Source organism: Canis lupus, chromosome 34 (genome assembly GCF_048164855.1).
Source record: "Canis lupus baileyi chromosome 34, mCanLup2.hap1, whole genome shotgun sequence".
Lineage (NCBI taxonomy): Eukaryota > Metazoa > Chordata > Mammalia > Carnivora > Canidae > Canis > Canis lupus.
The window spans coordinates 9,444,402-9,459,209 of NC_132871.1; the positions used below are offsets into that span (position 1 = coordinate 9,444,402).

At 43.0% G+C, this 14,808-nt stretch overlaps 1 protein-coding gene across 8 annotated transcripts in view; it reads left to right on the forward strand.

The window, feature by feature from the left end:
• Positions 1-14,808, forward strand: part of PDE11A (phosphodiesterase 11A) — a 405,439-nt gene that overhangs the window by 344,647 nt on the left and 45,984 nt on the right. For all 8 annotated transcript variants that reach the window (XR_012023877.1, XR_012023878.1, XM_072811251.1 and 5 more), the window contains one exon: positions 12,292-12,369. Coding sequence is in view for 6 of the 8 variants with exons in the window: in XM_072811251.1 (XP_072667352.1) it covers positions 12,292-12,369 (78 nt within the window). In the remaining 2 variants the exon portion in view is untranslated. The remainder of the gene's footprint in view (positions 1-12,291; positions 12,370-14,808) is intronic.

Here is a 14,808-nt window from a genome sequence, read left to right on the forward strand (position 1 = left end):
GAGCCCAGAGACAAAACATGCCACGGAAAGGGGATGTGACACTCAAAGCTTAAGTAAGACGAAGAGATTGATAGCAAGTCAGCTTATAGAACACTCAGAGACCCACGAAGTCCTTCCCCAAAGTAACCAGTAAGCTTCCTTTCCTCTACCCCTGGAGACAGCCACAGGCTGATTCCCTGAGAAATTAAAGCGCAGACTCTGGACTGAGGAAAATATGAGATGGGAATGAGATACAGAGCTCAGAAGAGGGAATGAAATGAAATGGAACAAATCTCTGGATTGAGAACCCATAGCCCAGTCACCCAGAAGCTAGGAGTTCAAAAACCACATACCCAGGGTTGTCAGATTTAGCAAATAGAAATAGAAGAACCCCCACGAAATTTGAATTTCATATCAGCAATGAATAATTTTTAGTATAAATATGTCCCATGTAATGTGTGTGGGGGATGCATATAAGCAACTCCTGCCCAGCCTTTTAATGCCTTACTATACAAATGGATACTGGGAATCACAGAAAATTTTGTGAAAGCCTCCCATATGAAATACTGAAGCCAAAGAAAATAGGAAAAAACGATATTCAGAGCAAACAGGAAGAAGAAGAAAGCAAAACCCAAAAACTGTTGTTAATATCCTTAGACAGCTAAGATATTACATCCATGAAACAAGAACAGGATGCTTTAAAAAATAATAGGAGCCACCATAGAAGAAGAAAAAGAAAAAAAAGAAAAGAAAAGAAAAAGAAAAAGCTCTTGAAATTAAGAATATTATGGCCACACTAAAAAATGAAATGAAAGCACTGGGAAATATCTCAAAGGACAAAAGGAAGCAATATGGAAAACACTGTTGTGTTTCATTATGTGCTCTTCAGGACTGTTTAATTTGTTAACTACATGCATGTATTACCTTGATAAGTACAAATTTAATTAATTTTTGATAAGTATCTTAAAAAGCAAAAATTCCGGTTCTGCCACTACCTGGCTGTGTGTCACCAGACAAATTACTCACCTTTTGAGCCTCTTTTCTTCATGTGTAACATGGAGATTACAATACCTATGTTACCTGTCTTACATCTCATAAGTGCCTTGTATTTCTGATAAATGGTGATATCATTGCCTTATAGCTCATTTATTTTACATGCTTTGTGGCCCTCTTGATTGACTTAACCATCCTGATCATCCATCTTTTTCTGAAGTGATGCTCCTTGATTTGGGATTTATGAAGGCTTGTATCCCTTCAATGTTTTTATTTCCTGTCTCTGACACTTGCAGGATTTTGTGTTATTTTTTCTCAAAGTCGAAGCATTTTCCCAAGCCAGGTTTCCAAGTAACTTCTAAAGAGGAAAAAAATCTCACCAGTTGGAGTCCATTTATCAAGGCCTGTTAGGGATGTGTCGAATCACTGAGTGACCGCTGGGACGCAGCCAAGGAAGTTGGTTTCAACTCGTTTTCTCATTACTCTGTTCTTATCTTAATGCTGCAGCCCCTGCTGTTTGCTGACTCCCAAAGAAGCCGGCTTGTTCTCTTTTTGTCAGCATTATTGTCTTCTGAGGTTCCAAATAGCTGCTCATTCCCTAATCTAGACCTTCAGGAGGCTGATTCACTTGCTTGTCTAAAGTTGCATTAAAGTGTTGCCATATTTTTAGCCAAAACAATCCCTAGGGTTAATGAGGGGGAACAGCAGCCACTACCAACTGTCACCTCGATGCTTTTATTTCACAAATATACAATTGTGGAACTGGAAAGGATGCTAGTCATGATGTAATCCAATTCATCTCCTTTATTTTGTAGATCAGGGTCTGAGCTCAGAAAGGTTAAATAGTGTAGGTTGGGTCACATAACCAATTAGTGGCTAAACTGAAACCCATGCCTTCTCTTTCAGGGGTTTTTCCACAATCACTGTGTTCCTTCTCTAATGGAAGAATCAAGAAATAGTTGTTATTTGAGTTGGAGATACATTATATGGAATATTGACCTTCCCAGATGTGTATTAATCAGTTCAACTTGAAACCAGCATGGGGTCCCCTGTGCCCTCTCCCAAAGTGGAGCTGGAAACAAGGGCCTGTGTGCAGTCAGCATAGTTTTGGAAGTGACATCAGGAATAGGAGTGGGGGACTGGGCTGGTGAAATGGGAGGCAGGAAAGCTATTGTGAGGACACATTGCTTTGTTTGTCATCACTGTGGTCAGCTGGGCTTGATCCTGCAGAGACTGTCTGAAAAGTTTTGATGCTGCACCTCAAAATTATCCACTTGCCTCCATCCTCCATCAGCCAAGGTTATTCCACGAGTGTTAATTCCCAGGACTTGGACTTCCAGGATGTATGCACCTGAGGGCTGGAGGTTACTCTAGCAATTACCAACCCCACATGGGGAGTCAGAGCAGTCCCCCCCACCACCACCACCACCAGCAGAAAGTAAGCAAGGCAACAGGCAGCCTGGGCAGGAGCTTGGTGCAGCAATGGCTGGAGAAAGGTGGGCCAAGAGGGTGTGGGTGGTCTGGCACTTCTCTCTTAGGGTCGGAGGATCACTGGTTCTCCTGCCCCAGCTACTCAAATCAAAAGTCAAGAAGTGCCTGGGTGGCTCAATCAGTTAAGGGTCCAACTCATGATCTCAACTCAAGTCTTGATCTCAGGGTCATGACTTCAAGCCCCACATTGGGCTCTATGCTGGGTGGAACCTACTTTAAAGAAAAAAGAATTCATGATACCATTGAGGTCAACCAAAAGGGAAGCTCACTGCCTTCCTCCCCCAGGAAAGGGGAAAAAGCACTGTAGAAAGGGCCAGTGCAGGCAGGGAGACACTCTTTCGGACTTTTGGAGAGGAGTTTATAAGGATCTTCCCCCAGGCAAGATCTCCTGCCATGGGCCAAAAGAGGAAAATAAGCTTCCTGGAAATGTGGAACCCCTTTAAAAACAACCACAGAAACTGGTAAATTTAATTTCGAATGGCTTTGGGAATCCTTGGGATTCTATACTACAACTGATAGATAAAGCACAGATTTAATAAATAAATAAATAAATAAATAAATAAATAAATAAATAAATAAACCAAAACCAAAACCTTAGTGTGAATTTCTAGGCTTCACAACCCAAGTCTGGGGGTTAATTCTTTAGTCTGATTTTCCAATTCACTGAAAACATTTTCCAGGTTCTGCTGAGTGATTTTCTGAAATTGATTTCCATGCCTATTTCTGAGTCCCTGCAGTGAATAAGGCTTTGATAATTAAATAGTAATTTCAGCGTCTCAAGCAGGACTTAGATGTACCCTATCGGTAACCAGCCATGCAACTTTGAGGGAGTCACTCACTTAATCTCTCTTTGCCTTGGTTTCTTGTCAGCAGCATGGAGGCAGGCATATCAGCCATATCAACCCCCTAAGGTCCTTGTGGTGGTCAAAGTAGATTACCTATTTGAAAGATAATCTGGCATTTAAATAATTAAGATTTCAATAATCTAAATAATGTAAATTTAAATCATTTAAGTTTGATAACTTTGATGATTTAAAGTACCTTATAAAGAAAGCCAGAAAACTTAATAGAAATTACACCATAAAAGATGAGGCTTGTTGGGGGGAGGGGGTAGGCAGAGGAAGAGGTCCAAAATTATAAGCATTAAAATTTCAAAGCAAAGTCACAAATCCCTGTCCTTTTGTTTGCATGTAAGTCAACAAAGTTGATTATTAATAAAAGCAACAACTAGTATTTCCTGAGTGCTTACTTAGGAGCTTTATATTCACATTACCCTTCCTTAATAAATAGAGCACTCCTGTTAGAACGGGCAGTGTTATTGACCTCATAATACACAGGAAGAAACTGATGTTTGGAGAGAGAGTCAGTAAATTGCTCACAGTGTTAAATGGTAAAGCTGAGATTTGAACCAGGAAGTTGGACTCTCTTTAATCCCTGTGGCATTCTCTCTGCTGTTCCAGAGCTATGGAACTGAGGCCAATCCTGGGAACACTCAGGCATCAGGGGCAGCAGTCACTTGAGTATGCCCTCATGGAGGCCGATCCCAAGCATACTAGGTAACCAGCAGATAGCAGTTCCACTGCAGGCCCACCATCAGGAGGGAGGAGGAGTGGAGGCTCCAGGTTAGAGCTGCTCAGGAGCCTGTCTGGTGGGGCTGAGACTCCAATCTCTTTTTTGCACTTGAGCTAAGCTAGGGCATCAGAAGTTGGCAATTCTTTCTTTAGCTGTAAGACAGTCAACAGTTTAGTATCCCTCCCCAAAGGCTGATCACATGACACTATCTCTCATCCAGCAGGTGCCTGCACTGTGTTCCGTCCGTACTGTTCTAGCATTACAGTAGCTCCCTGTATCACCACTAGGATGGCAGCCCTATGAATGCCGACATCTCACTCTGGGAGGCCCAAAACCTGACACGCTGCCTGACATATTGAGTTCTCAAAATATTAACTTTTTGGAATCAAATTCTCATGTCAACTTCCAAGGTAGATGTTACTGTCCCCATCTTATAAGTAGATCAGGATACATGGGCTTCGAGAGGGTGAGTAATTTGCCCAAAGTCATCAAGTTGTCTGTGTTCCCATCTCCCATGCCACATTGCCACAGATCATTATATAAACTGAGGATTATCCAATACTTTGCGCTTTATAAATCCATTTGGATGCTCCATGCTTTTCCAGCTGGCTCTCTAAATGAATCAGAGGATCTTCAAACTGAAAATTTTCCATTTCCCTTTGTGCTCTACAAACATTCATCAGCAATTATGGAAAATGCCCGGTCTAATGGTATCTTTGTCTTTGTCTTTCCAAGTGGAGGCAATAACTAACATTTTTCAAAAGCATCTGATAATGACAGCGAAATGTACTACATTATCTTAGATTGGTAGAGGAGTTATAGTTTGACTATCCTTTTAAAATTAGATTAATATCTAGAACAATTTATTTTTTTAAATACAATAGGAACTCAACAAATATTCACTCATTCATCATTAAACAAATGTTTATTAAAAGCCCACTGTGTTTAGTGTTTGCAACTTCCACTGTTGCCTGCACTCAATTGAGCCACCATATTGGAAAGAAAAAAGATAAATTAATGCAGAGTTGGGTATAATGACTTGGAAGGCTTAACCCGTTCTTATATCTTAACAGAGCCTAATGAATTAACCCACTGAAATTATTCTACTGTTAGAACAGGCCCCACCTTAGGTTGACAGAAGAAATATTTTGGCACTTCTTGGTGCATTTCAAAGCACTTTTATGTATATTCATTCCCATGCCCCCAACCACATGATATTGCAACTAAATACAACATGAGAACCTCATCCACTAGCACTTATTTTTTTAAAAGATTTATTTATTTATTTATTTATTTATTTATTTATTTATGATAGACACAGAGAGAAAAAGAGAGAGAGAGAGGCAGAGACACAGGCAGAGGGAGAAGCAGGCTCCATGCCAGGAGCCCGACACGGGACTCAATCCCGGGACTCCAGGATTGCGCCCTGGGCCAAAGGCAGGCGCCAAACTGCTGAGCCACCCAGGGATCCCCCACTAGCACTTGGCTTATTGAAGTGCCTTTAGGCACTTCTCCAGGCACTGTGCTAGTTTCTGGGGGTGCACAGGCAGGTAAGGCACAACTCTTAGCTCAGGGGCTCTGTGCCCATGGGGAAGAGAGACAACCAGTAAAACCACAGTGCAATGAGTGCTATGGCCAAAGTAAATGCAGGAGCAACTAGGTCACGTGCCATCTAGCAATGTCTTATACCATCTCTTGGACTGCTGATTATGCTTGGACTGAACTGACTCTTAGGACCTGTGTTGTCCAGTCCTTGGCCATTCTCAACATTCAGTCACTCAAGCCGTTCCATTTCCTGGATCCCTCCAATTTTATTCATGTCAACAGAAGCCTGGCATCTGACAAATAACTTCATTCAGGTTCTTAGCTGACCTTTGTGTTATCAGTGCTAGTCTAAAGCTGGGAGACCATTCAGTTTCAAAATTAAACATATGATTTTTTTCCTTCAGTCATAATTACTAGAGTTAACATCTGCATATTAATTTTCTATTCTTCTCTGGTGCTCTAACACCCAAATTCTAGAAACCTCTCCAGAGTCTAAATTTAGCAATCAACTGCAGACGAGTGATTTGTCTGTTGAACTAGCTGTAAGGATACCAAAAGAACAAATCTCTTTCCCCCTGCACCCCCTGACCCGGCCCCACTGCATACACTCCTGCCACCCCTGCCTGAGAACTCTGGGGTTGTCATTGCTGAAGAGCATAATGATGATTTGTCAATTTGGCAGTAAAACCTTCCTAACATTCATGGACTTTTAGTAGATTTGGAACAGTGAGATGAACAGATAAAGAATATGTGTGCATATATACACATATAGATACACAAATTTACTCCCCCAATTTTTTTGATTAAAATGTACACAGAAATGGTGATTTCTCGCTTTACAATCTATAAAGGGTATCTTCGGCAAGATAGATTACAAGCCAGAAAGAGTTTTAGTGTAGTGATGGGTGACTGGTAACCAATCTTCAGAATTATTTTTGAGGGTAATTTTAGCAGTTCTGTTCAAATGATGCTTCTTTTAAAGACTGCTATTTTTCTCAATGGAGCGTATGTCAGGAGAGCGGGATGAAAGCCTCATAAAAACATGCGTGATTATAAATGAGATTTTCCAGTAAGTTGCCTTTCAGTCGCCGAGGTATTTGCCATTGTCCTTGAAAACCTAGGTTCGCAGTGCTTTGCTTGAGAAGTTAATGATACAGTTCCTCAGGACACAAGAGCCTGGATCCAGGGAGTATTATATAACTTTGTAGCTTTTAAGATGTTCCTTTTAGGGGTCCTGTGTTTTTAAGAGGGTTCCTATGTCTACGAGCTTCACATATGCTCCTACTGTTGGGTCTGTATGATCTGTACACCCATACACATAGAGATGCCAAAAGGAGCAGCTATGTGGGCAAATTCATTTCTCAAAAGTCTAATGGATCTCACATTGCTGTTTTGTAACCATTATCACTAAGGAGGAGGTCAGAATTATGCCACCTGGAGCCGTGAGCCTCCAACTGGGCCTGGGCCACTTGCAGCTTTTCTGTGGAGCATCCCCCTGTTGATGATGGAAACGCCTCTGTCTGGTACTTGGTACATGGCACTTCCTTGCCATGGCAGCCTGCAAAGCCATTACCTCACACCAGGGCTATGGGCCACTGCTGTCCCTATTCCCTCAATACGCTGGGCTCTCTAGCCCCAGGGTTCACGCCACACACAGTTTACAAAGATGATCTCAGAGGCCAGAACTGGGAGGCTAGGGGCTTAGAATCCACCTAGATCTGCTCACAACCACCAGGGGACCCTGGAAAAATCACTTCATCTTCCCTCACCTTGAGTTTCCTCACCTATAGAATGAGAGAAACAATTGATGTTTCTCAAAGGTACCCTGTACCTCTAACAGTCTATTATTATAAAGAAAACTCAAACATAGGAAATAAATAACTGTGACCCAACATTTTATATATATATGTGTACGTGTGCGAGTGTATAGGCATATGCATGTGTGCATGTGTGTGCATAGAGACAAGAGAGAGAGGCAGAGAGAAAATGCACACAAATTCACAAGGAGACATGTACAAGAATGTTCATAGCAGCATTATATGTAATATGTAATAGCAAAAAAAACCCCACCCATAAATAATCTAAACCTTCATCATCAGGAAATAAGTAAATAAATAGTACATAATAATATATGGAATAACCACATAGCAGTAAAATGAAATGGCCTAGAACTCTACACTCACAAACACTGAGCAAGAAAAGCAAGTTGCTAAAGAATACATACACTACAATGATGACATTCATAAAGTTTTAAAATATACAGAGCAATGGTTTGCATGATTTACCTAGGAAAATTGCAAGGATCTATGTGAAAATGATGTATGTGAAATTTAGAAAATGGACATCTTGTGGTGGAAGGGAGGGAGGGAGGAACAAGAGTGCAGAGTCGCTCAGGGGCCTCGACAGGATGGGTAAAGCTTTATTATTTTTTTTAAGATTTATTTATTTATTCATGAGAGAGAGAAGCAGAGAGAGAAGCAGGTTCCTCACAGGGAGCCCGATGTGGGACTCGATTGCAGGACCCAGGATCACACCCTGAGCCAAAAGCAGATGCTCAACCCCTGAGCCCCCCAGGCGTCCCCAGATGGGTAAAGTGTTATTTCTAGGCTGGGTAGTGAAGAAGTAGATACATTCTCTACGGCTGATATGTAATTTGTATACCTTTTAAGACATAGGAAGCATGCATAATAAATTAGTTATGTGACTTTTGCATGCCATTACTTCAAAAACTTTTTGCAGCCTTATGGAAATGATTAACCCCATCTCTTGATCTTTCAAGATGGTTAATTTTCAGGAACTTAAATTGTAAATACACTTTTTTTAAAAACCTTAAAATATCTATTTGACTATTTGTGTGACCAAATATATTACCAGGTATATGATATACACAGTTTCACCAGTGACTAACTTGACAAAACTATAGTGTGCAGAAAGTCCTACTGCTTTCTGAAGTCAGAGTCAAACCATGGGAGGTCAGAATAAATATCAAGAAATAGCCACACTTTTGTCAGTGGAGGAAAAATAAAATTAGTATGTCACATTTCTCTGTGCCCTACGGAGTCTTCCCACCCCTTTTCTATCCACATCCCCTAGGGACAGTGGATAATCCCTTTTGTCCCGATACAATGGAATCTAGTTTTGTTAAAATGTGATGTGAAGCCTATAACCGATTTTGGGTCTAGTTGATTTAAGACTTTCACACCAGCAACTCTAGCTATTAAAGTGTCCAGAGCTGGGAAATTTATCCTTATGGTTCTGTTCAGTTGCCCTATCACAGATTTGCATTTTTTTTTACAATTCTTTTCTGCATTGAGTTAGCCACGTAGGTGATGTTTCCATTTTGCATCAGAGATATTATGCCTTATACTTTGAAAATACTCTCAGCAGATAAAATAATATTAATGGAAGGAGGGTCAGAACATCAGATGGGAATGATGTTCTTAAGCTTTCCACAGCTTGTTTGTTGTCCTCTTGGTCTAGTAGGAATCTAGTCTTCAAGAATCTAATGGAGCTTTTCTTGGATAGATTTTATGTTGTTTTCTTATCTCAACCTCTCCAAACGGCAACCATGAATACTCCAGTGCAACTAGAATCGAGGGAAAACCAGTGGCTGGAGAGTTATTTTTAAAAATGAAGAAGTTTCTGAGGTCATCATTTTCATTCATTCATCACTTCAAATATTTATCAAGCTACTACTACACATCAGGCACTGTTGTACACACTGGGGATTCAAGAGTGAAGAGAAAGGGGCCAGGCCCTTATCCTCATGGAGTTGGCCTTCTAGTGATTTCTTAGAATAACTCAGAGGATGGAAATCACATCAAGTGCATATGATGACAGACATGATGATGATGGGCAAGCTCTTTCAGAAAGCCTTTCATGATCTTCCATGACCCGCCAAGCTAAGCTTGGTGCCTTCCTCTGTGCCCCCCTGGACACCCAGGGCATGTCTTAGCCACTTGGGGCAACTGATATCTCAGCAGGTTACTTTTGGGTTCCAGCAGTGCCCCTCACCAGCTCTGCAACCTTGGGCCAGTTAACCCAGCCCTTTGAGCTTAATAACTAGCTAAGCCTTACTGAGTACCTATTACGTGCCAGGCTCTCTAAGTGTTTTACATAAATCATTTTATCTAATCCTTCTCCCCACCCTACAAGGTAGATCCCATTATGACTACTACTACTGATTAGATCACCGAAGCTGAACAAGAAGGTTAAGGAACCTACTTGAGGTCAATCATGTGGGCACTAAGTGACAGAACCCATAATAAGGGCCCAATAAATGTTCACCTCATGGTGGGGGGTGGGGGGGTGGGCCCGGGGGACAGCAAGTGAGACAAGTGATGCACATGCGGTGTCAGATCCTGCTTAAAACCTTGATACTTTGTTCATCATGGATTTTTCTTGCATTTATGTTGTTTTTTAAAAAGACTGTATTAAAATATTGTTTATCTTGACAATTGAGCTTTTGGGCACCCACTTAAATTTTGTGCCCAAAGCAACTGCCTCTCTCACCTCACTCTAGTCCCAGTATCATTAGTATTATCATCGGTATCAGGTTGGAAGGGGAGTTACCTATTTATTTGTTGATTGACCCTGCTAAATTCAGAGATGTTTAGAGATTGCACCCATGTCTTGGGTCCATAAAGTCTTATTAAGAGTTGGCATAGGGTAGGTGTTCAAGGAGTAGTTGTGGAACCAAACTTCCTGCTCCACAATAATTCAAAGGAAGACTAGCCTCCCTTCCGTGAGAACAGAACTAGCTGACCTCTTCGATCTCATATAGGACGATTATGTGTGTCCTTGTTGGCAGTGATCCTATCAATATCATTAACCACAGCTGTCAGGTATTGAGTATCTATTAGGGCCAAACACTTCGCACACCTCATCTCAAATTCTCACCACAAAGCTGGAAACTGAGGCTCAGGCCATGGAATCGCTTGCCTGGGGCCACACGGCTGGTAAGCTAGTAAGCGACAGTCAGCATTTGGCCCAGGTCAGTGTGAGTCCAGACTTGGTTCTTTCCATTTTACCACCTCCCTTTCTCTTTCAGTTCACAGTCCGTCACTGAACAGGCTGTGGCATGACCATGGCCATAGAGAAGGGAGCAGGCACGTGAAGGCGATGGTGAAGTTATACAAAGAAAAGGCACATGCCTGAGCACACAAAGGGGAGGGGAGTTGGCGGGCCCTTCAGTGTCACTGTGCAATGCCATCCCTGCCCATTGCTCGGAGATTGTTGGGGAGGTTTTCCCGTACAGTGGTGTGGCCTTGACCTATATCCACTTGAAGGGATGGATCCAAGACCTGTCTGTTTGTCTCAAATAAGTGAGCCACAGATTTGCCTTCCTGGCCTGCCTCCTTTCAAATCATATGAAAATAATTAGTCCAATCAGATGACAAGAAGTCTATGCGGTTGGGCAGCTGGTGATGGCACCCCAGATCAGACACAAGGAACCGTGCGCCCAGCATTTGTCCCCAAACCACAGTGACTCAGCACTAAGTGTCTGAGGTCCTGCTCTGATCTCCGCCGTGAATGACATGGTTGTATTTTCCAAAGTGCATTTCTTAAAATAGCAGTACTATGGAATTCTGCGGTTAAGGAAGGTGAGACAGGCTTTTCTATCTCGGGATTTCTCGGAGCCTTCAGAAAGCTGATATGGGTGGTGAATCTCCAAGAGAGGTATACCAGAGGCAGCATTTCTCCAACCCGCTTGGCCGGGGAATCCTTGTACGTGGAGTACCTCTGTGTGGGATGCACTTTGAGAAACTGTGTGTCAGGATCTTTTAAATAGTTATCTCCTGAGGAAGCGTTGAGAAAGTGAAACCTTGGGAAGGGATTCTTAAGGAATCAAACTGGTAATGTCTTATTTTCCTTTTGCACTATGAAAGTGAAAAGTCCTATAACTAGATGAAAGTTTTGAAAATAAAAATAAATCCCCCTTATTTTCCTAACTTTAGAATATGCCTTGCTTGTCTTTTCCGTATCTGTACATCTCCGAATGTGCATCCGTATGTGTGTGTGTGTAGCCAGCACTGAAAATGTGCAGAGCCTATGCTAACTGCTTTGCATTTAATCCTCACAATAACCGTGAGAGGCAGCAAATATGATCCCTGTGTTAGAGATTTGGAAATGGAGGCTCAGAGGGGTTGAGTCCCTTCCCAGGGTTGCACAGCAGGTGGGTGACTTAAACACAGTTGTTTCTGACTCCACAGACTATGTGTTTAAGCCCTGAAATGCTGAAAATGTTATTTTCTAACCTAGAAAAAAGTCTTTGCCTTGAATTTACTACCAGGGAGTTTATCTTATCTCAGATCCTCATACAGCTCAGTTCTATGTTGAATGATAAAAGAACATTCCAGAATTGTTCCCGCTTTTTATTTGTCCTTGCTTCCCTCCTCTGACTTGCAGTGAGTGTCACAAGGGCTTCACGGCAGGCAATCCTACATGCGAGGCCACATTGTCTTCTGCTTTATGGCTCGATAATCTCCTCTGGTGTAAATACACTCAGAACTGATTGTGGCTTTTTCTTGAAGCCTCAACATTTTTTAAAAAGTGATTTATTTTGATATGCTTTAGCCTCATGATTTCAAATATTAAGTTACTTGGTTCAGGTGATCTTATATTTTCCCACAAATGTGTTTATGTCGCCCCGCAGACTGAGAAATTTCATTCCAGATTTTCCTCTCTCTTCCTTCATTTGATTTTGTGCAGGAGGAGGACTGAGTTCTTTGAACTTGTCAGCAAAGGAGAATATGATTGGAACATCAAAAGCCATCGTGATATATTTCGGTAAGAAGAAGCTCTTGTTTATGTGTTTCTTCATTATTTGAAGATTTAGCCATGCTTTGCTGACAGCGCTAAGGGCACGCACGTGATTTCTAAAGTAACGGATCTTAGCTTCCATTCAAAACATTTGGAGAGTGGTCCAATGATCAGAGAAAAGATAGACGGCATGTCTTTTCATCTTCTGATTCATTATCTTTTTTGCCTCCTCTCCATAAATTTGCCTTCAGAATTAGAAAATGGTGTTCAAATTGGTTTCAAGTTTCAGCAAGCTGTGGGGCAGCGGGGTGGGAGGGTAGAGGTTGAGGGGAGGGGGGATTTTGGAACCTTAGAAAACAGTGTTACCCAAAACAAAGTAGACAGTTAACCTTTGGGGTATTCTTAGAGACAGCAGGCATTGTAGATAGAAAACCAATTGGAACAATTTTGGTGGCAGAAATAAGGAGTGTGTTCTAGACATTTCCACTGGATTTCTTCCCAGCCGTTAACAAAAGACAGCAGCAAACCACCGCCCTCCTGTGGCACCATCTGAGCCCCCTGACTGGGCACGACTCCTCTTTCTCTCCTATCCTGTCCCTACCTCACCTACCCCCAGACCTTCTGCTGCCTTATTCCTGTTCCAAAGCTGCTGAGCATTCCTGGGAAAGCTTGTGAGGCCTGGACTGAGGCTCGCTGTGTGCGTCCCACAGCCAGGTGACGACTAGAATCACCCAGAGCAGGACCCCTGTCCCGACAGCCCCAGAGCTGCGGTGCAAGCTCCCGCCTTAGGCTTTGGTAGGCAGGGCTGCCCCCCTGTCCTGCTGCCCCTGACGGCTCTGCTCCCTTTCTCGTCGGGAGAGACACACAGAGAGACAGAGACACGGGCAGAGGGAGACACAGGCTCCCAGGACTCCAGATCTCGCCCTGAGCCCAAGGCACACAGACACCCAATCACGGAGCCACCCAGGTGCTCGCAATGTATTTCTTTTTCATTCCACGAGTAATCATAGGAATGTATTTTTCTGTAACAAATGAAACATGACAGATAAGCCCCCAGACCCCCCTCCCCCGGGCTGCACTCCCAATTCCCCGATGACGCACAACTATACACCCTGTTATCAATCTGTTGCATCCTCTGCAACCACCTCCGAAGCATTTATATACACGCATAGCCTAAGGAGAAAATACTGTTGAGTGTGGATTTGTTGGTTTTAACATCCACTATGTATTTATACATCGATCTGAAGCTGTTCACTCAGCTCCAGGCCTTGAAGCTTTTTCCACGTCCGTACATCATCAGCTTTTACTGTTGCATAGTATTCCCAAGTGTGGATTTACCACAGAGTAGTTAGCTGTTCCTCCGCTGAAGAATTCAGTCTATCAAGCATGATTTCTGCTCCTCTGGAGAGTCACCAGGCACCTCCCAAGGATCAAATTCTAGGGCCTTCGCTCTCCTTCTGGATCTCACCACAGCCCCTAATTGCACTGGACTTTCTGGTCTGGAAGCTCTCCCCTGCCTTGGGTTCTGCAAAGCCCTGCTCCTCAAGACTTTCTACTTTCCTCCGACCCTTGCTTCTCCTCTCCGTCTTTCTTCAGCCCTTCCCCTCCCCACCTTACTCCTGAAATGTAAGGACCTCCAAGGACCTGTTTTGGGTTTTCCTCTCTTGTTCCCGGTGGCTTTCACTACCACCTCCTCTCCATGGACTCCTGCCCCGTGTCTCCAGCCTGGCCTCTCTTCTGAGCACGACTCCTAACGTGCCAGTGCACATTCCATGTCTCCACCTGGGTGTTTTACTACAGGGGTTTTCAAACTTGTTTCGGCAGGATACCCCAGATGTAAGAAAAATCTTATCTGGAAGCCCAGAGTGTTAAACAGAGGTGCTCTGGGAGCTCTCCACGGCCCCCCAGCTTTGCCTTCCCTCCCCCATTTCATGGTTAGACTCTGACCTGTACACTGAGGGGCAGGGGATGTTCCAGGGGACCACTGTCTTAGAGAACTTAAAAACAGCAATAAAAAACCAACTAGGGGCACATGGGTGGCTCAGTGGTTGAGCGTCTGCCTTTGGCTCAGGGTGTGATCCCAGGGTCCTGGGATTGAGTCCCCCATTGGGCTCCCTGTGGGGAGCCTGCTTCTCCCTCTGCCTAAGTCTCTGCCCGCCTCTCTCTCTGTTTTTCATGAATAAATACATAAAGTCTTTAAAAAATAAAAACAATACCAACTACAAGTCGGTCTGCTTTTCATCATCACCACGTGCCACATGCCTGCAGTCTAAACAGTGTCAGTGATAAGATACTTCTCCCTGAGAAAAATCTTTTGTTGGTGTAAGTTCTAAACAGTGGCTGAGATTACTGCTGAGTATCAAAATAATTGATAGGAAAGCTTCAAAGCACCACGCTATTACCGCTCCTTTAGTTGCATACATATCATACCCGAACGCTAACTGCGGAGTGCGCGGTCACCCGTGA